Genomic DNA, 27,751 nt, shown 5'->3' with positions numbered 1-27,751 from the left:
GTCTTTTTCAAATTGGAAAGATGTAACTAGTGGAGTGTTACAAGGATCAATCCTGGCTCCTCAGTTATTTACTATCCAATTTACTATTTATTCTCCAATGACTTGGAGGAGGGCACAGAATGGAATGTGTCCAAATCTGCTAAAAATAGGTGGGAGGGCATATGGTGATGAAGACAGAAGGAAACGTCAAGGGGTTGGAGACGAGTTGAGTAAGTGACAAAAACTTGGCAGATGGATTTTAATGTAGGAGAGTGTGGAGGTGTTGCACTTTGGTAGGAATAAAGGGTACACTGTTACTTAAGTCGAGGGAGACTCTTAGGAAAGTGCACCATAGAGGGATTTGGGTGTTCTTGTGCACAAACCACACATGGTTAGCATGCACTTACAACAAGTAATTAAGATGGCGAATAGAATTCTGTCTTTTACTGCTAGGAGTACGAAGTTTGGAAAAGGCAAGATGTGTTACAAGTGTACATACTGTTTGTGATGCCATACCTGAAGAAATGTGTACGGATTTTGTCTCTAGATTTAAGAAAGGATATATTGGCGACAGTTCAAAAGAGATTTATCAGGCTAATTGCTGGGATTAAAGGATTAACTTATCAAGAATGGCTAAACAGGATCTTTATTCATTACAGTTTAGAAGATTGAGAGGTGTTCTTATTGAAATGTACAAGATTCTGAAAGGGTTTGACAGATTTTGAGAAAATGCTTTAACCAATGGGACAATCTTAAACATAGAACATAGAATATTACAGTGCAGTACAGGCCCTTTGTCCCTCAATGTTGCGCCAACCAGTCATACCAATCTGAAGCCCATCCCACCTACACTATTCCATGTTCGTCCATATGCTTGTCCAATGACGACTTAAATGTACTTAAGGTTGGCGAATCTACTACCGTTGCAGGCAAAGCATTACATACCCTTACTACTCTCTGAGTAAAGAAAATACCTCTGACATCTGTCCTATATCTATCACCCCTCAATTTAAAGCTATGCCCCTCGTGTTCGCTGTCACCATTCTTGGAAAAAGGCTCTCCATGTCCACCCTACCTAACCCTCTGATTATCTTATATGTCTCTATTAAGTCACCTCTCAACCTTCTTCTCTCTAGCGAAAACAGCCTCAAGTCCCTCAGCCTTTCCTCGTAAGACCTTCCCTCCATACCAGGCAACATCCTAGTAAATCTCCTCTGCACCCTTTCCAAGGCTTCCACAACCTAAACATCCTTCGTCACTATCCACAACTCCACCGACCTTCGTGTCATCTGCAAATTTATTAACCCACCCTTCTATACCCTCATCCAGGTTGTTTATAAAAATGATGAACAGCAGTGGACCCAACACTGACCCTTGCTGTACACCACTGGAAACTGGACTCCAGGATGAACATTTCCCAACAACCACCACCCTCTATCTTCTTTCAGCAAGCCAATTACTGATCCAAACTGCTATATCTCCCACAATCCCATTCCTCTGCATTTCGTACAATGGCCTACTGTGGGGAACATTATCGAATGCCTTGCTGAAATCCATATACACCACACCAACCGGTTTACACTCATCTACCTGTTTGGTCACCTTCTCAAAGAACTCAATAAGGTTTGTGAGGCACGACCTACTCTTCACAAAACTGTGCTGACTATCCCTAATCAAATTATTCTTTTCTAGATGATTATAAATCCTATCTCTTATAATTTTTTCCAACACTTTACCAACAACTGAAGTAAGGGAATCTTGACCTAGGAGACATCATTAGAGAATAAGGAGACACTCAAAACAGATGTGAAGGAGTTTCTTCTTTTAAAGGATTGTGAATGTCTGAAATTTTCTGCCCCAGAGTGTGTGGAGGCTACATCATTGACAATAGAGCACTCAATGAATGGCAAGACACTAGGAAGATCAGAGGGATTGTGGGGTGCTTGTCCATAGATCCCTGAAGGAACAAGTTAATAGGGTGGTTAAGAAGGCATACGGAAAACATACTTTTATCAGTTGTGGCTTAGATTAAAAGAGCAAGGAAGATATATTGGAGCTGTACAAACTTTGGTTTGGTTCGGAGTTCTGAGTGCAATTTTGTTCTGCACAGAAAGAATGTGATTGCATTGAAAGGGGTGCAGAGGGAAATTGTCAAGATGTTTCCTGGTTTGGAGCATTTTTTAGATATGAAGAGAGGCTGGATAAGCTTGAGTTGTTTTGTTTAGAGCTGAAAATGTGTTGCTGGAAAGGTGCAGCAGGTCAGGCAGCATCCAAGGAACAGGAAATTCGGCGTTGCGGGCACAAGCCCTTCATCAGGAATTCTTATTTTGTTTAGAGCAGAGAAAATTCAAGGAGGGACCTGACTGATGTGTTTCAGATTGAGGGGCATGGACAGGGTGGATAGGAAGCAGCTGTTGCCTTTAGTTGAGGGATTAATAATGAACATAATTTTAAAGTGAAGGTAGGACATTTAGAGGGAATTTGAGGAAAAGATCTTTCACTCAGAAGTTGGTGGGGACCTAGAAGGCAAAAGATGGGAGTGTAGTAGAGGCAGAAAATCTCAACTTTTAAAAATTACGTCAGTGGGTACCTGAAATGTCATACCATTCAAGACTACGGGCCAAGTGCTGGAATGTGGGATTAGTGTAGATAGGTGGTGCATTTACGATAGGCCAAAGGGCCTCTTCTGTGCTATAGGATTCTCTGTGCAATGCTTCAGATTTCTGGCATGACCTATGAATCTAAAGAGGATTGGAAAATTATGGCAGGTGCTTCTGTAATTTTCTCCTCTACATTCCTCAGTATCCTGGGACACATCTGATCTGATCTGATCTGCTGACCTCTCATATTTAAATATATTCATAATTTCTAACACACTTTCTTTATCAACTATTCGCATATCCAGCATTTCAACTACCTCTTTGAATATAACTTTGACAGGATCTCCCTGACAGATACTCTCTGCTTCCCTATGTAAATTATCTTTTTGCTCCCTAACCATTCCTATTCCTTTTTTGGTTTTCTGTTTACTACTTACGTACCAACCCGAAACCTTTTTGCATACACTAGTGCTTATTTTTATTCTGGTGCTTAAGTACAAATAAACATACAAAAAAAACTGTTAAGATTTGCAGTTAATTTACCTACTTAAAGATGCTTGCTGAGGAGATGCAAAGGCTAAATACTTTATTCGATATTGGATGCTTTAGGGGCTTTTACAGGTAAAATAAGTTATGTAACACTCATGTCCACTCACAAGAGAGAGAAAACATGGGTTGGTGTTTGAGGTAAACTCTGAAGGATAAGAGCTGAAAATGTGATGCTGGTTAAAGCACAGCAGGTCAGGCAGCATCCAAGGAACAGGAAATTCGACGTTTCGGGCCAGAGCCCTTCATCAGGAATGAATGGATAAGTCCATGCTAACACACTTGGACCATTTGAGAAGTCATGAAGCTATGAGACACTGAAGAAAAAAGAAGAATAAAGACAACTGGGGGTCTAACGATACTTAGGATGAAATGTAAAAATGTGTGTAAGGAGTGAATTCATCACAGAAAGCAAAACAATGATCAGGAGATTTATTTTTATTTTTTTCTATAACATGCATATTTAAAATTACTCCTGTACATTAACTGGATGTAATCAAATGGAAGAAGTTCAAAAAAAATTATTTTCATTCCTCGTTTCAACAAACTTGTTGTACTCTAAGGTACAGCATTATTTACTCATGTACCTAAATAATGCAAATGTCAGTCAGGGAGCTAAACACTTGCTAGCATCTGCAACATATATTGAATTATAAGGCTGAACATAAATTTTTCAAAGAAATCTCATTCATAACTCCTGACCTTGTGAAAAATAACCAATTACATCCCCATCAGATTATTCCGGTAAGCAAGCTGATTTTCTTCAAATAGTCTATTGGATATCTTTTCCAGTTATACCTTTGCCTTATTCACAAATCTGCAATAAACAGGATAGCTAACAGCAGGTAGGCTGGGGTCTTCACTTCTGTGGCCCCCGACCATTCATTTATGCTACATCATTTTAATATTTTCAATCAGAAAAGTTCTAAAATTAAAGGATATTAATCATTTTATTAAATTTAGCACTTAGGCTGAGAAAGATAAACAATAAATAAACAAAGAACCGAAAATGCATTGTGTATAATTAGTAACTTAGTACAACTTAGCAAACCCAGGATAAGCAAGGCAAACTTTCAAAATACAAACCTCTCCCAATTCACGCAAAGAGATATTGGCTCTAGAAAGTCACTCCACAGGATACAATCTTTTCCGTGATGTATATTCTTATAGACTGTAAGTGAACCCACCCATGGTACCACATTCAAAAGCAATATGCTTATGACAGAGAGTCAGAGGAAGAAGGAAGAAACTACTTTTTCTGACAGTTCTACTTTCATTCCTTAGTCACAGAGATGAAAAGATATTACAGAACTCAGTTCTAGAAAGCAATGCTAATATTAACATATTTCCAAAGTTTTCAGTGAAAGTTTTTTATGGAAAAACTGTTTACTTGGATCTTAAAATATTCATGAACAAAAGCATTTCAATCTCAGTTATACATTTTAGTATCCCTAGTAAACTATAACACTTCCCATTTGACTTAGAACATCCCCATACTTATTGATCTTTCCTGCAGATTTCAGTACCATGAACTGAATTCCCATCAACATCAGTTGCTGAAATGGAGCACAATGAGGGCTGCTGTTTCAACCTGTTTTGAGGTGCAACACTCATAGTCATAATTCAAGAGTTAGTGCAATTTGCCAAATAATTGTAGACAAACTCAGCTGATGCATTATTCCTTTCTCAACACTCATGGGATTCCAGCACTTGACTGCTAAAACAATTAAACTTGTTTCCACAATTTAAATGTGATCGTTGATCATGGGAATATTGGTGCATCACAAATGTTTTACATATATTTATTATAATAGCAATAGAATTCACAGAATTCATAAGTCATTGGTAGAATAAAGAAATGATAACTACGATACCTTACTCATTGTCGAAAACAGCTTTCGCCGATTTGTTTAAAGATCTACAGTCATCTCAGTTGAGCCAAATAACAGAAGGATAGGGAAAAGTCTAAACAATGAACTAACGCAGATTTGTGGATAAAGTAACACCTTACTTCTTGGTAATATTCTTCACGTAAAGATTAACTTGTAAGATTAAAATTTACTATGAAAGACTCCTACTTCTGAAGGTGTATCCTAAGTGAACATTTTTATTGTTCGATTCACTGACTTCATGAAATCTGTTTGCTCAGGGCTGGTTTATTTATAAAATACTAAACTGAGCCAATGTGTTAAACCTCAACTAAATAAATGTTTCAAAGTTTATGTAATGTATTAGTTATTTCCCAGCTTATCGTATGTTAAAGCAGATATTATGCAACATTGTGTTCATGATGTTTATTACTGCAGTGAAGTTTAGCAATTGTTTCAGAAGAAATTTTATTATACATTGTTACAAACAAATAGCCACTCAAATGCAAATTCCTATCAAAATGACATTAAATATCCATTAAACAGTATTGATAGCAACTGTACCTTCCCTTCAACATCATGGTTAAAAAAGTTACTACTAACCACAAAAGCTTTGAAACCACCTTCTACAGATTTAAATAACCAAGCAATCAAAAAATTTCTAAATTACATATTTAATAAATTATGCTAATGATTTGTGAATTTTATGAAACTGGTCTTGAACTGAAAAATGGGAAATATTGCATTGCTGTTTGCATCAAATGGTGAAATATAGACTACCAAAACGAAGATCAAACGAGTGTGGGAAATCTGGCAAAGAACAGCATTTTTCTGAGATTTATGTTCCTTTTTATATACCGCATGCATATAGTTTCTGGCAATACTCTGTGTCTTTCAAAATTGTGTTTATGTGATTTGAAAGCACTACCAAACATTAATGCTCTTAACAGATGAAATTGCGGCATCAACATTCAATCAAGTCATTTTGCTTCCTGGGGAATTATTACAGCATCACATTTTATTTGCAATCCAAAGCAATACAGTTTTCATTTATAAATGTTAGGCTAACTTCTTATTGCTTTCTGATCTTGTGTTTTGCAGGGAAGCTGAAAACTCCAGGATAATTTTAGCACTTTTACGGGGCCGCTCCATCACCACAGAATGGCCACAGTTTTCCAAGAGATCCACTCTACAGCCAGGAATATTATCAGCAAGGACTCCAGCTCCTGAAACATCCAGTACCTAGGGACAGGAAGAACATGGAACAGGAATCTTTAGATCCCAGCAGGAGAGCTGTATAGTGAAATGAGCACATATGTTGAATGACTCCTGATGAAGAAATTACCAGCAGCATTCTACTTTTTGTCCTTAGCAGGCAAATTATTTTTTAAATAAAGAAGTAAACTTCATTTTTAGTTGATGCAAAGATCATGAGACAGTACAAACATCTCCATCTCTCACTGCCTAAATGTGGCAACATGTAACTACATTATGCTGTCCCTTTCATCACGCAGGTTGGTCAACTATCCATATGGTCAGTTCGTGACATTTAGTTTCTCCAAGTTTTTCATATCGATTTGCATGTTTTAGACCATTTTAATCACTTTGCATAGGGCCTTTTTATCTGTCAAAAAATGATTTGCTTTTTCTCACAAGAATTCTCTGTGTTGCACCCATGCCTATTCTCCTGCTCCTCGGATGCTGCCTGACCTGCTGTGCTTTTCCAGCACCACAATCCCAACTCTGATCTCCAGCATCTGCGGTCCGCACTTTCTCCTGCACTCATGTCTATGTTTGCTTTCTCTTTATGTCTGCTACCAGTTTCTTTGCTTGTAGCACTCTTTCGTGCTTGCCAGCCACACCTCTTCATTTTCTCGCCAGCAGTTGCAGTGGGAGGAATGACAGCAAGGACCAGAGGCTTAATGGGAAGGTACGAGTAAAGTTTAAAAACTTACCTCATGTATAGGCAGAGCAAACGCTGAGCAGGAGCGGACACGGGACTGTTGGCTTTATATCTGGCAGTTGCTTTACCCAAAACACTACTCAGGTAGTGTCTCCCACCCATCCTCCTCTTCTAACTGAAACAAAAGGTTCTGTGCGCCGGATTGATAAGGTGCCTAGTCTTTTTTTTCCCCCTCTTCTAGTTTTCATTAGGCCTGTTGGGAATTTGGAATCATGGGAATGGAGGTTAGGACAGTTGAATGTTCCTCCTGCAGGATATGGGGGGTAAGGGTCACCACCAGTGTCCCTGCTAACTGCATCTGTGGAAAGTGCACCCAACTCCAGCTCCTCAAAAACCATGTTAGGGAGCGGGAGCTGGAGCTGGATGAACTTCAGATCATTTGGGAGGTGGAGAGGGTTATTGACAGGAATCACAAGGAGGTAGTCACAACTCAGGTCCAAGAAGAAGGTAGATGGGTTACCATCAGGGGATGGAGAGGGAACTGGCAGCCAGTGCAGGGATCCCCTGTGGCCGTTCCCCTGAATAACAAGTATACCACTTTGGATACTGTTGGGTGGGGAACAACTTACCAGGGGTAAGCAATGGGGCACAGGGTCTGTCCCTGTTGCTCAGAAGGCAAGGAGGAAGTGAATAAGAGCATTGGACATTAGGGACTCCATTGTTAGAGGGACAGACAGGAGGTTCTGTGGGAACTAGAGAGACTCACAGTTAGTGTGTTGCCTCCCAGGTGCCAGAATTTGTGATGTCTCCGATTATGTTTTTTGGGATCCTTGAGGGAGATGGGCAGCAGCCCTAAGTTGTGGTCCACATAGGCACCAACGACACTGGTAGGAAGAGAGATGGGGATTTAAGGCAGAAATTCAAGGAACTAGGGTGGAAGCTTAGAGCTGGAATAAACAGAGTTGTTATCTCTGGTTACTTGCCCATGCCACAGCTAGCGAGGCGAGGGATAGTGAGAACTGCAGCTGCTGGAGCTCAGGGTCGAGATTGTAATGCTGGAAAAGCACAGCAGATCAGGCAGTATCTGAGGAGCAGGAGAATCGAAATTTCGGGCATAAGCCCTTCATCAGGAATGAGGCTTGTGGGTCGGGGCTGAGAGATAAATGGGAGGGGTGGGGGTTGGGATGGGGGAAGGTAGCTGGGAAAGCAATAGGTGGATGAAGGTGAAGGAGAAGGTGATAGGTCAGAGGAAGGAGTGATGGATGGGTCCGGAGGGAGGTGCCATGTTGGAGGCTTGGGATTGGGATAATGTGGGGGGAGGAGAAAAAAGGAAGCTGCTGAAATCCACATTTATCCTGTGTGGTTGCAAGGTCCCAAGACAGAATATGAGGCACTTCTCCTCTAGGCGTCGGGTGGTAATGGTTTGGTGGTGGAGGAGGCCCAGGATCTGCATGTCCTCAACAGAGTGGGAGGGCAAGTTGAAGTTTTCAGCCAGGGGGTGGTGGGGTTGGTGGGTGCGGGTGTCCGAGATGTTCTCTGAAACAATCCGCAAGAAGGCGTCCTGTCTCCCCAATGTAGGCCATACCGGGTGCAATGGATGAAGTAGATGGCATTGGTAGAGGTACAGGTAAATTTCTGACGGATGTAGAAGGATCCCTTGGGGCCTTGGATGGAGTTGAGGGGAGTGGTGTGGGCGCAGGTTTTGCACTTCCTGCCATGACAGAGAAAGGTGCCAGGAGTGGGGTGTGAGTTGGTGGGGGGCATGGACCTGACGAGGGAGTCACGGAGCGAATGGTCTCTCTGGAACACAGATAAGGGTGGAGAGGGAAATATATCTCTGGCAGTGAGGACCATTTGGAGATGGCGAAGAGGTGGAGGATGGTGCGTTGTATGCGGAGGTTGGTTGGTGGAAGGTGAGGACCGTGGGGTTTAGTTCTTGTTGCATTGGGAGGGGTGGGGTTCAAGGGCGGTGTTGTGTGAAGTGGAGGAGATACGCTGAGGGCATCGTCAACTATGTGGGAAGGGAAGTTGTGATCGTGGAAGGAAGAGGTCATCTAGGACTTTCTGAGATGGAATTGGTCATTCTGGGAACAGATGCGGCTGAGTTGGAGCAATTGTGAATAAGGGATGGTGTTTTTACAGGAGATAGGGTGGGACGAGGTGTAGTTTAGGTAGCTGTGGGAATTGTTGGGCTTGTAGTATATGATGGAGAGGTCCAGGAAGGGCAGAGAGATTTCCGAGATGATCCAGATAAATTTGAGGTCAGCGTGGAAGGTGTTGGTAAAGTTGACAAACTGTTCAACCTCCTCATGGGAGCATGAGGTGGCGCTGATACAGTCATTGATGCAGTGGAGGAACAGATGGGGTGGGGGTGGGTGCCAGTGTAACTGCGGAGGATGTAGCTGACAAACAGGCAGGCATGTCTGGGTCCCATGTGGGTGCCCATGGCTACGCCTTTGGTTTGGAGGAAGTGGGAGGATTGGAAGGAGAAGTTGTTGAGGGTGAGGACCAGTTCAGTTAGGTGGTGTAGGTGAAAGGGTACTGGTCGGGACGGCTTGAGAGGAAGAAACAGAGGGTTTGGTGACCTTTGTCGTGGCGGATCAATGTATACAGGAACTGGATGTCATGGTGAAGATGTGGCATTGGAGGTCGGGGAATCAAAAATCTTTGAGAAGGTGAAGGGCATGGGTAGTGTCACAAACGTAGGTGGGGAGTTCCTGGACTAAGGGGGACAGGACGGTGTTGAGGTAGGAAGACATGAGTTCAGTGGGACAGGCGCAGGCTGAGACAATGGGTCGACCTGGGCAGTCAAGTTCGTGAATCTTAGGAAGGAGGTAAAATTGGGCAGTGCGGGGTTCACAGAGGCTGTGGAAGGGAGATCCCCAGAGGTAATGATGGTTTGGTGATGGGAGGTGAGGTTGTGATCAAGGGGCAGTCGGAGGAGCTGTGGCCTAGTTGGCGCCTAGCTTCAGCAGTGTAGAGGTTGGTACTCCACACTACTACTGCGCACCTCCCCACATCCTGCCCTTGTCTGTGGGTTTGATGGTGAGGTTGGGATTAGAGCAGAGATCTGCACGTTGTGAATGGAAGGTTGGAGTAGGTGAAGCAATTGGACAGGTTGAGGAAGTCGATGTCATGGTGGCAGTTTGGAATGAAGAGGTCAAGGGTGGGTAACAGGCCAGCATGGAGTACCCAGGTGGATGGGGTGCATTGGAGGCAGACGAAGGGGTCCTTGGTGGGAGGGTGGGTGTCTTGGTTGAAAAAGTGGCCACGAAGGTGGAGGTGGCAGAAGAAACATTCAAGGTTGCAGTGTGTTGAATTCATTAATCTAAGACCGTACAGTGATAAAGGTGAGGCCTTCACTGAGGACTAAACGCTTGTCCTCAGTGAGGGGAAGCTCTGGGGGAATTGTGAAGACACAGCAGGGATGGGAGCTAGGACCTGGAGTGGGACTGGGGCTCGAGGTGGGGGCACAGACAGTTAGTTGAGTGGGCATGGTTATAGGATAAGTAGTGATGTCACCAACGGAGTGACACTCACAAAGGGGAGAAAGTGATACTTATGGCTGTGTTAATGGGGGTGGAAGTGCCATCATGGCGGTGGGGGCATAGTTTCTGTTAGGTACTTGGCTGATGACATCACTGGCAGTGGAAGTGATGTTGATGATAGAGCCTTCCAGCGGGGAGGAAGTGGTGGCAACTGCGGAGGCGGAAGTGACGTGCAAGGTAGGTATCGCGTCTGTGCTGATGAATCTAGCGGCGCCGGTGGATCCTGGGGAGAGACAGGAGTTGAACACATTGCTATAAGGATGGTGCAGGAGGGAGGGTTTTGGATTCCTGGATAATTGGGACCTCTACAAAAAGGGGTGGTCTTCACCTGAACTAGGGGGTACCAAAATCTTAGGGAGAGGAAATTTGTTAATGCTCTTTGGGTGGGATCAAACTAATTCAACAGGGGATGGGAATCTAAACTGTAGTTCGAGTATAGAGGAGGTTGAGAGTAGGGAGATCTGAAATAAGGTTTCAGGGTCGCAAGAAGGCACCTGCATGCAAAATGTTGGTTTAAAATGTGTCTATTTCAATGCCAGGAGCATCTGGAAAAAGATGGGTGCACTTGCAGCGTTGGTCTGTACCTGGGATTTCGATGTTGTGGTCATTTCAGAGACTTGGGTAGAGCAGGGACAGGAATGGTTGTTGCAAGTTCGGGGATTTAGATGTTTCAGTAAGAACAGGGAAGATGGTTTCATATGGTAGGTTGCTGGAGAAAATGCAGAGGCATGGAATTGAGAGTGATTTAGCAGTTTGGATTAGAAACTGCCTTTCTGAAAGAAGGCAGGAAGTGGTGGTTAATGGAAAATATTCAGCCTGGAGTCCAGTTACTAGTGGCGTGCCACAAGGATCTGTTTTGGGACCACTGCTGTTTGTTATTTTTATAAATGACTTAGACGCAGGCATAGGTGGATGGGTTAGTAAATTTGCAGGCGACATTAAAGTTGGTGGAGTAGTGGACAGTGTGGAAGAATGTTACAGGTTGCAGGGTGACTTGGATAAACTGCAGAATTGGGCTGAGAGGTGGCAAATGGAGTTCAATGCAGCTAAATGTGAGGTAATGCACTTTGGGAAGAACAACAGGGAGGCAGACTACTGGGTCAATGGAAAGATTGTTGGTCATGTGGATGTGCAGAGGGATCTTGCAGTCCATGTACATAGATCCCTGAAAGTTGCCACCCAAGTTGATAGTACTGTTAAGAAGGCATACAGTGTGTTAAGTTTCATTGGCAGAGGGATTGAGTTCCAGAGCTGCAACTATACAAAACGCTGGTGCGGCCGCACTTGGAATATTGTGTACAGTTCTGGTCCCCATATTTCGGGAAGGATGTGGAAGTATTGGAAAAGGTGCAGAGGAGATTTACCAGGATGTTGCCTAGTCTGGAGGGAAGGGCTTATGAGGAAAGGCTGAGAGACTTGTTCTCATTGGCAAGAAGACGGCTAAGAGGGGATTTGATAGAGACATACAAGATGATCAAAGGATTAGATAGGGTAGACAGTGAAAGTCTTTTTCGTAGGATGATGACGTCAGCATGTACGAGAGGCATAACTACAAATTGAGGGGTGATACATTTAAGACAGATGTCAGAGGCAGGTTCTTTATGCAGAGAGTGGTAAGGGCGTGGAATGCATTACCTGCTAACATAGTCAACTCAGCCACATTAGGGAGATTTAAACAATCCTTAGATAAGCACATGGATGATTTTGGGATAGTGTAGGGGGACATGTAGGGGGACGAGCTGAGAATAGTTCACAGGTCGGCGCAACATCGAGGGCCGAAGAGCCTGTTCTGCACTGTATTGTTCGTTCTAAAAGTAGTGGGGGCATGGCATTGTTAATCAAGGACAGTATTATGGCTGCAGAAAGTACGTTTGAGGACTCGTCAACTGAGGTAATATGGGCTGAGATTAGAAACGGAAAAGGAGAGGTTGCTCTGGGAGTTTTCTATAGGCCTCTGAATAGTTCCAGAGATTTAGAGGAAAAGATAGCAAAGATGATTCTTGAAAGGAGTGAGAATGACAGGGTAGTTGTTATGGGGAGTTCAACTTCCCAGACATAGACTGGGAATACGACAGTTCAAGTACTTTAAATGGGTTTTTGTCCATTGTGTGCAGGAAGATTTTCTGACACAGTATGTAGACAGGCCAACAAGGGGCGAGGTCACATTAGATTTGGTACTGAGTAATGAACCCGGCCAGGTGTTAGATTTGGAGGTAAGTGAATACTTTGGTGGTAGTGACCACAATTTGGTTATGTTTACTTTAGTAATGGAAAGGGATAGGTATATACCAAGGACAAGAGCTGCTCCTGGGGAAAGGAAATTACAATGCTATTAGACAAGATTTGGGATGCAAAGGATGGGAAAGGAAACTGCAGGGGATGGGCACAATAGCTACCGTGTGTCCTTGCTAAGTATGTACTTATCAGCTACATTGTCGAGCACAGGAGCTGTGGTTTCCTAAAGAAGTTGAATTTCTTGCCAAAAGGAAGAAGGCTCATGTTAGAATGAGATGTGAAGGCTCAGTTCGGGCAATTGAGAGTTACAAGGTAGCCAGGAAAGACCTAAAGAGAGAGCTACGACAAGTGAAGAGGGGACATGAGAAGTTGTTGGTGGACAGGATCAGTGAAAACCCTAAAGCGTTTTATAGATAAGTAAGGGATAAAAGAATGACGAGAGTAAGATTTAGGCCAATCAAGGACAGTAATGGGAAGTTGTGCTTGGAGTCATAGGAGATAGGAGAAGTGCTAAATGAACATTTTTCATCAGTATTCACACTGGAAAAGGACAATGTTGTCGAGGAGAATATAGAGTAATAGGCTACTAGATGACATGGAATTGATGTTCATGAGAAGGGAGTGTTAGCGATTCTGGTCAGTGTGAAAATAGATAAATCCCCTGGGCCGGATGGGATTTATTCTAGGAATCGCTGGGAGGCCAGGGAGGAGACTGCCGTGCCTTTGGCTTTGATCTTTGTGTGATCATTGATTCCAGGCTAGTACCAAAAGACTGGAGGACAGCGAATGTTGTTCCCTTGTTCAAGAAGGGGAGTAGTGGCAACCCTGGAAATTATAGATTTACTTCAGTTATGGGTGAAGAGTTGGAAAAGGTTATAAGAGATAGGATTTATAATCATCTCAATAGGAATAAGTTGATTAGGGTTAGGCAACACGGTTTTGTGAAGGGTAGGTCGTGCCTCACAAACCTTATTGAGTTCTTTGAGAAGGTGACCAAACAGGTGGATGAGGATAAAGCCATTGATGTGGTGTATATGGATTTCAGTAATGCCTTTGATAAGGTTCCCTGTGGTACGCTATTGCACAAAATACGGAGGCATGGGATTAAGGGCGATTTAGTGGTTTGGATCAGAAATTGGCTAGATGAAAGAAGACTGAGGGTGGTAGTTGATGGGAAATGTTCATCCTGGAGTTCAGTTACTAGTGGTGTATTGCAAGGATCTGTTTTGGGTCCACTGTTATCACTCATTTTTATAAACGACCTGGATGAGGGCGTAGAAGGATGGGTTAGTAAATTTGCGGACAACACTAAGGTCAGTACAGTTTTGGACAATGCAGAAGGATGTTGCAGGATACAGAGGGACATGGATAAGCTGCATAGCTGGGCTGAGAGTTTAATGCAGAAAAGTGTGAGGTGAGTCACTTTGGAAGGAGTAACAGGAATGCAGAGTAATTGGGAAAATGGTATTCTGGGTAATGTAGATGAGCAGAGAGATCTCAGCGTCCAGGTACAAAGGTCCTTGAAAGTTGTCACCCAGGTTGATAGGGCTGTTCACAAGGCATACAGTATGTTAGCTTTTATTAGTAGAAGATTGAGTTTCGGAACCATGAGGTCATGCTGCAGCTGTACAAAACTCTGGTGCAGATGCACTTGGAGTATTGTGTGCAGTTCTGGTCACCGCATTATAGGAAGGATGTGGAAACTTAGGAAAGGATACAGAGGAGATTTACTAGGATATTGCCAGGTATGGAGGGAAGGTCTTACGAGGAAGGGTTGAGGGGTTTGAGATTGTTTTCGTTAGAGAGACATATAAGATAATCAGAGGGTTGGATAGGTTGGACGGTGTCACATCCTTTTCCTAGGATGATGATGGCTAGCACGAGGAGTAATAGCTTCAAATTGAGGGGTGATAGATATAGGACAGATGTCAGAGGTAGTTTCTTTACTCAGAGTAGCAGGGGCATGGAATGCACTGCCTGCAACAGTTGTAGACTCGCCAACTTTACAGGCATTTAAATAGTCATTGGATAGGCGTATGGATGAGAATGGAATAGTGCAGGTGAGATGCGCTTCAGATTGGTTTCATAGGTCGATGCACAGATCGAGAGCCAAAGTGCCTGTACTGCACTGTAATGTTCTATGTTCTATCTGCTTCCTTAACCTGCTAGTTTGCACTGCTTTCAGGTTAAATGTCACATGACCAGTATTTTTTATTGTCCAAGAAAAATACAGTTGAGCCTTTTAAAACTAATGCAAACTTATACATAGAACATAGAACATAGAAAAATACAGCGCAGTACAGGCACTCCCCAATCTCTTCAGCCTTCACGCACAACTTCCCACTACTATCCTTGACTGGACCTATTCCTACCCTAGTCATTCTTTTATTCCTGACAGTTCTTTATTTATTCAGTTCTTTGCAAACGTTCTTCAAAAGGATACAGACTTTCAAACCAAATAACAATTTTTCCTTACTGTACTGCTTTTTGATCAAAAACTCACACCAAATTCCAATTTAGATTCATTTAATAATGAATTGCAACAGATCTGATTCTTAAACATTTACATAAAAATTGAAATCCTAAATATGTAACTGATTTTACTTTCAAACTAATGATGGACCAATGACTCTTAATTGATCCTGTCAGAGATGTGTACTTCACCTAAATTGTCTTGGATCATAATAATACTATGAGCACTCAGCTGCAAATCAGAGAAATGTTGCTATATATAGAATTCCATCCTGCAGGAATCCTTTTATTCAGGACAGAAGGAGAAAAAAATTGGAGGGAAGTAATAATTTATCTATTACTTATGTCATGTTTGAGTTCAGAATTATGTTCATCATCATAATATTGTCTGAGGATGGTATTATGAAATGATGTCAGCTTTGGTTCTGTGGTAACAATGTCACCTCGAGAGTCATAAAGCTAATTTTAGTCCAATTACCAGACACAAGTATATAGTCTAGAATATTTAAATGCAGTACTGAACAAGTCTGCTGTTTAAGATGGATGTAAAAGTTCACTGGCATTATTTGAATTAAAGAAGAACCATCCCACTATTCTGGCCAACATTTGTTTCCCAGTCAATTTTACTAGACAGGTTGCCTGGTTTTCTATCTCATTGCAGTTTCTGAAACTTAGCCATGCAGCCATACTTTACTTTCAAACATCCCATGGTTGTGAAAACTACTGTTCAAGTGATTTCCTTCTTTTAAAAAAAGAGTGCCAATAAATTTTGCATTTAGATTAAAGTTATGAATACAAATATCTGAGCATTGAGTTTCAGCGTTTTGTTAGGCCAGTAATATAACGCCGAAATAATCTGAATATCATAATTATTTATTTACCTGGTCCTGCTTTCCCCAAATGACCTGGGTTGGAGCTCTGATGAATTTCATGTTTTCCTGCAAAGTGTGTCTTGAGTTTTCTCCAACGATTTCCAGAAACACTGTCAATTGTCATAGGAGATAGAATTGAAAATAAAACCCACAAAATTAAAGTCTTAACTATGAGATGTTTAAGCTTAGAATTATAAAGGGTTTTGACAAGAGTCAACTTTTAAAGTATATTTCACTTCTTTCGATGAGGAGGTCGGTTACAAATATGAATGATTGACACAAAAAAACGAAAGTCCACAGTTTGACTGAATAGCAATGAGATTAACAGGGCTCGCTGTTATTTATGCAAATAATAAAGCAACTTCAGGTGAGGGACAGATCGATGGTTAAAAGAAGAAATACAAAGTTTGCTTTTTGAGATGCACTGATGTACTGTTAGTTTGCGAAAACACTACGTCAGTCTGGCTTATTGAAATGCTTTCAATGGCATGAAATTGCTGTATTTGCATAACAGTTGCAAACTAAACTTGCCGCAGAAAGTTAGAATAGGCTGGTTTAATGTGATGCAAAGGAAACATTTTTACAGCCATATAATATGCTTCAATACCAGACTAATTCCTGGCGTGGCAGGACTGACATATGAACAGAGGTTGATTCAATTAGTATAATATTTGTTGGGATCAGAAGAATGAGGAAGGATTTCACTGAAAAATACGTATTCGATTAGACACAGTAGATGCAAAAATGATGTTTCCAATGGTGGGAAAATTCAGAACCAGGGATTCGAGTTTAAGAATGAAATATAATGTGGGACAACGCAGAAAAATGCTGCACAGAAGAAATGGGGATTCTTGTCATGAATCACAAGAAGCTGGAATCCCAGTTCAGAAGGGAATAGAGAAGGCACATTGACAGTTGCCTTTATTTTTCCCCAATGACACATGTTAAACTAACAGGCCTAAACATAACTGCTTTTTGTCTCCCTCTCTTTGAATAAAAGGTATAACATGGGCAGGTTTCAAATCCCCTTGGACTTTTCCAGAATCTAAAGATTCTCGAAAGATTACTACTGGTACATCCACTATGTTTGTTGCTACTTCCTTTAATATTCCGGCAGAGACTTGTTGGAATTTAGTCCTCTTAGTTTTCCTAGTAATTTTTTTCCTCTAGTGAATATTATTGTACTTATTTCTGCACTGCCTCCAACCTTTAACTCCTTGAATATTTCACATTTGTGGAATGGTATTTGCATCCTCTATCTTGAAGTATTCAATCAATTCCTCTGTCGTTTTCTAGCTTTTCATTGTTATTGCATCAGCCTCTTTCTCTGGTGGCCTATGTTCACTTCGGTCTCTCTCTACCTTGTTATATATTTCAAAGAGGCTCTTCCTGTCTGTTTTGATATAACTTGCTAGTTTGCCCATATAGTTTATCTTCTCCCTTCTTCTTAATAAGGAATTCCAGTTTGTAAGGCAGTAATAATGAAAGAACAAGAAATATATGTCAAAATGAAGATGGTGTATGTTTGGGAACAATACTTGAAAGTGATAATGTTCCTGTGCAACTGCTGTCCTTGTTTGGTAGTCATAGATTTGGGAGGTTAAGGTTGTAGCCTTCAATGAAAAGTAGAACAAGCTGGGGTTTGTTCTGAGTGGCTGGACCAATATTGTTCATTTTTATGCTCCTGATAGTTGAAAGTTACATCTAACAAATAAGAGATAAAAGATTGAATAAGACCAAGGAATAGACTTGCAGCAAAAGAGTGAACAAAACAAATACAGCACAGTAAAGATGGTTTATTTACCAGAAACTGTAGCTATTCGTGAATTTTTGTACTGCGATTTCCGTGATATTTGACCTTTCTCCAATTACTAATTCAGCATTTTTCTAAACTTTTACCATGTCAAATCTACAGCCCTATTCATCACAAAAGGCATTCATGGGAGTATAAATTAAATGACACATCTTTAATCTAGCCTTGCTTTGAAAAAGTAAATACATACCTTTGTCAGCAACAAGGTGAGTGCGTTCTCCACATAATGACCACCAGATGGAGTAAGTGTATAAACTGCAAGGTGTTTGTTAAGTTTGACTCGCATGTTTGCTGTTCTAATAATCTTAGCTGGGATAGAATGTAGACACTACGGCTGGCTTTAATAAACCCAGGTTGGACAAGGGAAAAATAAGTCACTGTTTTGCTTCCTCATGATTACTAACCAATGAAGCATAGCAAATGGAGACAAGGACAGAATAAGTCTGTGTTGTGCTATCCCATTTAGTTTAATTGCAGAACACAATAACACATTGAGTGATGTACATTAATGTAACATGAAGTTTAACACAAAAAGTAAAAAATAGCACAGAAAATAATTGTGGCATTTTAGATTGAATAAAAAAATACAGTTCAACGTATCATTATTTTGTTTAAAGTGAGAAAAGTCAGCACTTAAAAGGTTAATTTGACATTTTCAGACTTAATTCCAATCAAAATCTTGCTCTAATTTTAGTGAGAGCTTACTATTTTTACTATTGAATCCAGATGTTGTGGGCTTTATGCCTTATCTTCACAATATAAGTTTGTGAAAACAAAAACCACCAACAACCTAAAGAGAATGATTTGAAAATCAGTAGGATGTTATAGTACCAGCACCAATGTCAAAATGACCCACTTTTTCTCGAGACTGACCCATTTTCTTAACTTAGAAATCTTTTTGTGACAATTTTTACAAGCACTTCAGATCATTAAAAAGATGCACCAAAGAAAAGAAAGGCTGTAATAACAGTCAATACAGTTGTGATGATTAGCACTTATAACCAGCGGACACTACCAATGTGCTCAGCAGACCATAGCTGAACATGAACCACAAGCATGAATAGAAGGGACAAAAGGACAGGGTATTAAAGAAAATATTGAAGATCAAAAGAACTAAGCATCTTGTCATCCATGAGTAATAATCTTGAGAGACAGGATTGTGAAAAAGTAGTACTCAAGGTAAAAATTCACCAAAGTTCATTTAAACAAGATTATAATTACTGGCACTGAGGGGTGATAAGGAGACCTTTAAAGGATGTAAGTGGGAGCATTGCAAGTGACCTCACTATATTCTTCATTCAGAAGCCATTCCTAGAGATTACCCAGAAATTATAGACCAATTAGTTTCCCATCCACTGTTGGGAAATTATTAGAAATTTTAGTTAAGCTTAGGGTGACTGAACACAATGAAATTTTGTTATCTGATCAGAGCAATTCTGTATGGATATTTAAAGGGAAGGTCATGTTTGACAAATATGGCAACAACATTTTTTGAAGCAGTGACCAAAATAATGGTCAGGAGAATATCTAAGGACATTAATCATATGAACCTTCATAAGGCAGCTGGTAACGTCCCCCAAGAGATATGGTGAGCTGAAGTTGAAACTCATGGAATTGAAGGCAAATTATCGACCAGATTCTAAAATCTGCTGACTGGAAAGAGCTGGACTTATGCTAATTAAAAAATGTTGCCTGGACGGCTGTTTAGTGATGCCAAGGTATGGATGCAATTCCTGCACGGGCTGAAGTTACCATGAAGCACTCGCTTTCTCAACCTCTCCTCTCATTTGACATGCACTGACCCTCCATTTAAACCAGTATCAGTTGTCTCTGATGGGACAGCACTCCTATGATCTGGTAAGACTATGATGACTTTATCTTTATTTGGTGTCGAGAAATAAATTAAATGGGACTGCAACTAATACCTTATATAACATCTGACATGGCAGGATAAAAACCCATATATTCAAGCTGATGACAGAAAAATAGATGACATAAGCAGAATAGATGGAAGCGTCACATTACAAAGAGAGATATTGGTAAATTTACTGAAAGGGCAAAACTGTGACAAATGGATTTAAGTGTATGCAAATATGAGGAAATCCACAGTGGAAGCATGAAATATCATGACAGTCTATGCACATAAATCATTAAAACATCATGAGCAGAAACAGAAATATATAAAAAGGTTCATGAAATGTTGGTTTCTACATCTAATGGATAGAAGTCATGCTTTGGATATCAAAATCCTTGTAAAGGCACACCTGGAGTACTGGGGGTTTTGAGCACGATATCTTATAATACTTTGCAGAGAGTGAATTTATCACCATGATAGCTGGACTCTCAGGATTAAATCACAAGGGGGAGATTACATAAAATAAGATTGCATTTCTTGGAATTTAAAAGGTTAGGGGTTGATTAGATCAAAGTTTTGAACACATTATGGGGAACAGATAGAAGAGAAAGACCTACTTCCAGGAATTGGGAGTGTAGGATCAAAGGGCCCGGTTAAAAATTAGAGCTGAATTTTTGAGAGATAAAATGGGAAATGTGCTGTGGGTAGACACATAACGCTAATCTCTTTGTGATGTTAATATACGGACATGAATCTTTGCAATGATATGGAGGAATATTTATAGGGTTGGCATCACCAAATTCTGTTTTACAAGCATCACAAGCTAATCAATGTGTAATGAATGCCTACGTTTTTAAACTTAGAGGACGGTTTTCTCCATTGGAATTAATGGAACCTTAGTATTTTTATGTTGTTTTTTCAGCTTTTTCATATAACTAGTTTCACAGAAATTACTTCATAGAATGATTGTATGTTTAATGAAACGAGAAATTAGAACAGACACGAAATGCTACATGATGCTGTCAGATGTGATGAAGATAAAAATCACACAACACCAGGAGAGAGTTAGAGTGTGAGAGAAAGAGGCATACACCCCCAACACTCACAACCACATGCACACACTCTCACAGGCTTATATTTTGTCACACTCACTCACTCTCCTTCACATGCACACATACATACACATGTCTATCTGGTGAATTTGCATTTGCAAAATTGTATTTGCAGAAATATTCTATTTTTGTTCAAAAAGTACACAATCTGCAGGCAGTCAATTCATATAACATTTTATAAATTCTGACTTTGGAAATAAAACCAGTCAGACTCAAGATTGGGATACAGACAGACTCTAATCTCATACCTTTAATACATTGTCTGAGCTGAGATGTCACTTTTTAAAAATAAAACCTTAAGTTATCTCTAGAATATGACTTGAAAGAAGTTCTGGGATTCACATATTAATGAACCAAAACCTGCAACCCATTCTAAAAGATGAAAGACTTAACAATAATTTAGGTTTGTTCAGTATAGCGTTTTAATTGCAGGACACTGTGATCTTTTGCTATAAATTCTGTGTCTTATGATCCTGCCTCACTAGTTACCTGATGAAGGAGCAGCGCTCTGAACGCTAGTACTTCCAAATAAACCTGTTATGGAGTGATTTTTAACTTTGTCTACCCCAGTCCAATACCAGCCCCTCCACATCAGGTTTGATGAAGAATTGTGGGAGAAGTTTCACACAAAGCATTGACATTAGTATGAAGAGCTTGGGCCAAGAGAGTTTGTTTCTGTACTGCATATTCAATGTAGTTTTTTTTTGTAAACACTGATTACACTTTTGGTTTATATATCGACATAAATCATTTTGAATGATATGGTAATTATTTTATTTACTTTATTGAACTGGGTAACTCTGGTATGTAATGGGATATAATTTGAATCCTTTCTAATTAAATGTTGAAGTGTGGTGTTGCTAAGTGTGCTACCTGTTACAAGTTATAATGAAGATGTGAATGCCTGTTTATATGGACAACGGTACGCTATGACTCCAATCACCAAAATCAGGGTTGGGACCAGAGCCCTAACTCATTCCTTATGATTTTATTGTAATATCTCCTAAACAAAACTGTCCAGGATCCCATCTTCTACATTAATCTTTAACAATTGCAGATTAAAAAGGACTAATTTATGGTAAAGAGAGAAAAGTATATTAAATAAAATGGTCTTACATTCACGATAAAAGTCATTGTGAGGCAGTCGAACATCCACAAGGCCCTGAAGAATCTAAGAAAGTCAAAAGGTATAATTATATTTGATAGTATATACATTCCATAGTTACGTGTCATTCTAGTGAGGAATCAATTTATATACAATTTTACATTTAACTGTTATTAAATACATGTCCAAGACCTATTAAACCTGTTCCACCATTTGATACAATCAGTGTTTTAATGCCATTTTCTTGTCTGCTCTCCATAACACTGTTTCCACAAGACACAAAAACACCTGACTGTTGCAAAATTAAAGATCTTTAGAGATGGACCATCCACAATCCTCGAAGGGGAAAGAATTTCAATGATCTATTACCCTTTGAGGGAAGTAGCCTCTCATCTCCATCCTAAGTGCCTGATTTGTTATTCTGAAATTGTGTGCCTGCATCTTAAGATTCTCCAGTCGTGGAAAATAACATTGCAATATGTATCCTGTCCAACCCCTTTATAATCTTGAATGTTTCAGTGTAATCATGTTTCATTCTCCTCAACTTCAGGGAGTATAATGCACAATATTACAGTGTAGAGATTGCATACACTGGCCATTATTTATATTGATCGTGTGACAGGAATGAATCCCCACCAATCACAACCCTTTATGATTGGGCTCAATTGGACACCTCAGGCAGTTGCCAGACAACCTGATTGGATGGCAACATGTAAAGTCCAGCAGGGGAGAGGTCTGGGATGTGAACAGTCTCCAGATTCCAAATCCTGGATCAGCTAAGTACAGGGGATCCCGTGATGGGACAGGGATATATGAACTAATTTGGCAGGGCCTTGGCTGGGAATGAACCAGGATGGAGAGACCAGGATTGATGCAGAGGCCAGGATGACAGGAAGCTTCCCAGGTGTATAGCTCTGAGATAAGGGAGCCTTTGAGGGAGACATTCCCTTATCAGCCCAAGGCCCAAGCATGGTGACCTATTGGGCCTTCCCACTGTCCTTGAACTCCTTCTGCAGCTTCAAAATTGAGGGAAATGACCTCTAAATAAAGTGCCTCAATTCCGGGCAATCTGGTCGGGGGGGGGGGGGGGGGGGGGGGGTGCTGTGCCAGGCTTCACCTGTCCCACGTAAACATTGTTGACAGGACATTGCAGATGGGGTAGGTGTGGGAAGAACATCAGGGAATATTACAGGATCTCCCACCTCACAAACCTGCCAAGCAGGAGACAGTTATACTCTGCCCTATATTCCTTTGAGTCTAGAAGAATATAAGATCTCAGTGAACCATTGCAGATTATAAAAGAATTTGACAGAACACACACTTCTATGTTATTCTCCCTGGCTGGGGAATCAGACATAGTTTCACAATAACAAATCAATCATTTAGAATGGAGGGGATAAGAAAATACTTCACTTAAATGGTTATGATCAATGAAATTCTCTCCCCACCCCTGCCCACCAAGGACTGTGGACGCTACATCACTGAAGATATTTAACTTTGAGATAGGGAGGTTTTTTAAGTGTCTTGGGAAAGAAGTGTTACTGATAACAGATAAAAAAAATGGTGTTGAAACCATTATCGTATTGAATGGCGAACAGGTTTGATGGCCTGTATAGTCTGCTCCTATTGCCGGTGCAGTTACTCCATTTCGTTACACAGCAAAAACAAATATAAAGTCCTTTAAAACCATCAATGAGCTAAATGATCAATTGCCTGATTTTCATTGAGGGAGAAATGTTGATAATGATATATTCCAGTTTTTCTTCCAATACTGTGGGAACTTTTACATCTATGATGTATTCTGACAGCATTTCCTCAGTGTTGCATTGAAGTCTTAGCTCAGATTATTCCTCACGACTATTCATGGCATTTGAGTCTATTATATCCCACTCTGAAACACTACTTAACTAAACTGATGAAAAGAACTTCTCCATTTGGACATAAAGGATCACAAATCAGAAATTTCATGGGTAGTAATATCCTTCTGGATCCTTCTTCCACTTCATGTCCCTTTGACTCTATCCTTTCTTCCAGCCTTAGTACCTGTGATGCATTCACAATCTCTCTGATCTTGTCTTCTCTGGTCCTGAAAGATCTGTCCTTCGTCAAAACCAGAACCTCTCTTCCTTCTGCTTTCACTTTAATAAATTCTGTACATTTGGAGCCTTGAGCCTGTTCTGACATTCAATAAGACCAAGGCTGATCTGAAGACTCGCTTAATTTTCTACTTAGGCAGGTCACAGCGTTCAGGACTCAACATCTGCAAGCTCTTGTTAAGCTGGAAGGTTTCTCCCAGCATTTCCAACAGGAACTCACATGTGGGGTTCTACCCTCTCGAGATCTTTTAATTGAGAAACGTCAACATAACATCAGTTACATCAACAACAAAGCCTTCATCCAGCAATCCAGGAAAAAAAAACTGGTGAAAGTGGTCAGTACAGAGGAACTACTACCTTGTTGTAACATCAGTTGACATATTCAGGGAAGCTCTTAAAACTCTTAGTGTGTTGGTGAGTGTGGTGAGAGGATGGTTGAATAAGTGGAGATAGAGAAACTGGGAGAAAGGACAGAGTCTTTACAGATGCCAGGCCATCAAAACTATAAGCATTCGGAAGCAGCTGGTATTTTGCATGAAACCCAACTAAAACTTAGTTCCTGAAAGGGTTGGCACGATGGCTCAGTGGTTCACACTACTGTCTCATTATGCCAGGTTCAACTCCAGCCTCGGGTGACTGTCTTTGTGGAGTTTGCATTCTTCCCATGTCGGCGTGCATTTTCTCTGGGTGTTCCAGTTCCCTCCCACAATCCAAAGATCTGCAGGGTTAGGTGGATTAGCCATACCAAATTGTCCCAGGATGTGCAGGCCGGATGGATTAGCCATGGGAAATGTAGGGTTACAGGGATAGGGTGGGGATGTGGGTCTGGGTGGGATGGTCTTCGGAGAGTCAGTGTGGACTCGATAGGCTGAATGGCCTGCTTCCACACTGTAGGGATTCTATAATTCTAAGAAAGCTGATCTGACAACCTGAAAGTAAACATTAAATCTGTTTCTGTCTATAGATGCTGCATGACCCACTAAATGCTGTGTGATAAATGTTTTCTGTTAATATCCCAGTTTAATATTGCCAGATTCACCAAGGTCAGCTGCAGGGAAATATTACTGTAGATTTTTAATTTGCTGTAATCGTATCAGCACACACTTCCTCTCTATTTACAACCACAATGATTATGGATAACTACTTCCTCTAGTATACAGTATCCTATCCTGTTCCTCAGGGGTACATCAAGAAAGATTGTTTCCACATCACTATTTTCATAGCTGTTTTCATTAATGAAGCTCTTTTGTAGATTCTTAGATTAAAGCCAAACCAGATTTAAAGTTGAACATATTATGGGGTGACTGTTAAATAAGTACAATAACTAATAGACTCTTTGAAGATGTGCTCGTATTTATCGATCAGACTGCACAATTTTGACTAAGTTATATCAGTTGCTTCAATTCTTCTTATGTTTCATTTATCTTGTGCTGTCATTTTTGAATAAAATCCTGAATAAAGAGAACATGTGCACTAATTGAAAGTTTACTTTAACATATATGTAAAAATGAAAAAAATGTCTTAAGTCCATCATAGACTTGTGATACTTAAAATGGTGAACATAATAGTCTTAAAAGTGTTTTTGTTTAAAAGAAAATTTCCTACCGTCTTTCTGACCTTGATGTTTTGGCCTCTCCCCAAGTTCAGGTGCTGGGAATTTATGGGCAGATGATTTACACAGACACTTCCCTCGATGAGCCTCTTGTTACTCTCAGCATGTACTGTTTACCATCTCAGAATTTACATCGCAAAAAACACCTCAGCATTGACTCTTAAAGGGACAGGCCTGATTAAACGCAATAACCTAACCATCAACATAATGCTCCAGACACACTGGATGGAATTTTTGACTCCCTTAAGATGAGTGGGGGATAGAGAGCATGTTTAGAAAATAGTGGAAGAATGAAAAAAATCAGAATTTTTACAAATGAAGTAATTCCCAATTTTCCTCTTGTGCTTCATGTGACAAGTTTAGTATCATGAATGGCAACTACATTATTTCCATGCATTTGCGTCTCAATACTAGCCTCATCTCATTCATGTGCCACTTTCAATTCTCCCTGATTTCCCTGGGAAACTAGACAGTGCCAATTCCTGCTTTAAATTCAAAGCGCTATCTGGCGGCTGCACCAAGACTTCACCTAAGTCTGACTTCATTACGATATTTGGATACTCCATTGATGCCATCCTTCTTCACCATTAGCCACCAGCCTCACCTCTTCATTATGCCTGCTCTTGGACCAACTCTCACATCATTTCAGCTCTGCAGCACTTCAGTTTGGGCCTATGACTTGCGCACTTCTGCCAGGTCACTTTGCCCATGAGGACACATTTGCATCCCATGCATCTACAAAGGATGCACCCCCTGGTTCTGAGCTACATCTTCCAGCACCCACTCACATTGGGCTCAATTGGAGGCTGCAGTCTCTCTGATTTGTGTTGCTTTTTATTGTAGAGGGTGAGGCAGGCAGCTTGTCACACTTCAGAGCACTAAACAGTCAAGATGTTACAGCAGTGCAACGTGTCAGCAGCTTACACAGCAAGCAGAGTGCACGTGCTTCTACCAAATGCATGGGCTTCTAAACGCCAAGTCTAAAAGTCAAAGGGGAAACAGACCTCATGGGGGTCAAGGGTCAGCCAAGTTTCCATGCCTGGATCTCTCTAGTGAGCCTTGAAGTATTGCCCAGAGAGGATGCCCCTACATCACTGTGCCATTCACAGCTAAAGATTATAAAGTGAGGGGGGGGGGGGGGGGGGGGGAGGGATGGTATCCTGGATATAGAGGGAAGGGGGGATCAACAGCAATCTTCTAAGGATGAAGATAGTGATCAGGATCAGAACATTGACCAGGATGTACACGCAAGACAGCATGACAGAGCAATGCATCATTGTACATAAGAAACTAGAGATAGCCTGAATGGAAGCTCTCTCTCCAGGATGAAAATAAAATAAAAATAAAAACTATTGGAGAAACTCAAAGATTCCAAAGGGGAGAAATCCTATTCATTTTGTTTCTCTTTCCATAGATTGTGTCAGTCCACTGAGTTTTTCCAGCACTTTCAGTTTTTAATTCACACATCCAGTATCCACAGCATTTTGCTTTTAGTCCAGAATGAATCATTTGGGTTTGGACTTCCTTCAATTGTTTAATTTTCTGTCCCTTATTTGGCAAGCAATCTTTGTTTAGTGGAAAGGGTAAGTGGACCTGATAGTTTGGCAGTCCTTGACCTTTATGTTGTTGAATAAGTTGTGTCACTGTAGTCTTGTCAGACCACAGAGGCTGTTCTCTCATTAGAGAGAGAAGCGATTGTGTTCATTTAACCTGAGGGCCACCAGACCTCAGGCAAGGGAAAATGTTGAGAAGGACAATTCTTCACAGTAACCTCAAACCAGTGATTGGAATTGAACCCACACTGTTGGCATCACATTGCTCTGCAAACCAATCATCCAGCCAATTGACCTAAACCTGAAGCATCAGAGGCTGAAGGTGACCTTATAGAGGTTTATAAAATCATGAGGGCCATGGATAGGATAAATAGACAAGGTCTTTTCCCTGGGGTGGGGAAGTCCAGAACTAAAGGGCATAGATTTAGGGTGAGAGGGGAAAGATATAAGAGACCTAAGAGGCAACTTTATTATGTAGAGGGTGGTGCACATATGGAATGATCTGCCAGAGAAAGTGGTGGAGGCTGGTACAATTACAATTACAAAAGGCATCTGGATGGGTATGTGAATAGAAATGGTTTA

The 27,751-nt window shown here is 40.8% G+C and overlaps 1 protein-coding gene across 2 annotated transcripts in view; it reads right to left on the bottom strand.

Moving 5' to 3' along the window:
- Nucleotides 1-5,454: 5,454 nt before the first annotated feature.
- abhd6a (abhydrolase domain containing 6, acylglycerol lipase a) overlaps nt 5,455-27,751 on the bottom strand; it is a 120,997-nt gene continuing 98,700 nt past the window's right edge. For both annotated transcript variants that reach the window (XM_060835175.1, XM_060835174.1), the window contains exons 7-9: nt 21,920-21,974; nt 16,033-16,133; nt 5,455-6,235 (exon numbers count right to left, since the gene is read on the bottom strand). In XM_060835175.1, coding sequence (XP_060691158.1) covers nt 6,053-6,235; nt 16,033-16,133; nt 21,920-21,974 — 339 coding nt within the window. In that variant the 3' untranslated portion in view covers nt 5,455-6,052. The remainder of the gene's footprint in view (nt 6,236-16,032; nt 16,134-21,919; nt 21,975-27,751) is intronic.

Source organism: Hemiscyllium ocellatum, chromosome 14 (genome assembly GCF_020745735.1).
Source record: "Hemiscyllium ocellatum isolate sHemOce1 chromosome 14, sHemOce1.pat.X.cur, whole genome shotgun sequence".
NCBI classification, from domain to species: Eukaryota; Metazoa; Chordata; class Chondrichthyes; order Orectolobiformes; family Hemiscylliidae; genus Hemiscyllium; species Hemiscyllium ocellatum.
The sequence above is the reverse complement of the archived record's forward strand: the minus strand, read 5'-3'. Positions and strand labels throughout refer to the sequence as shown.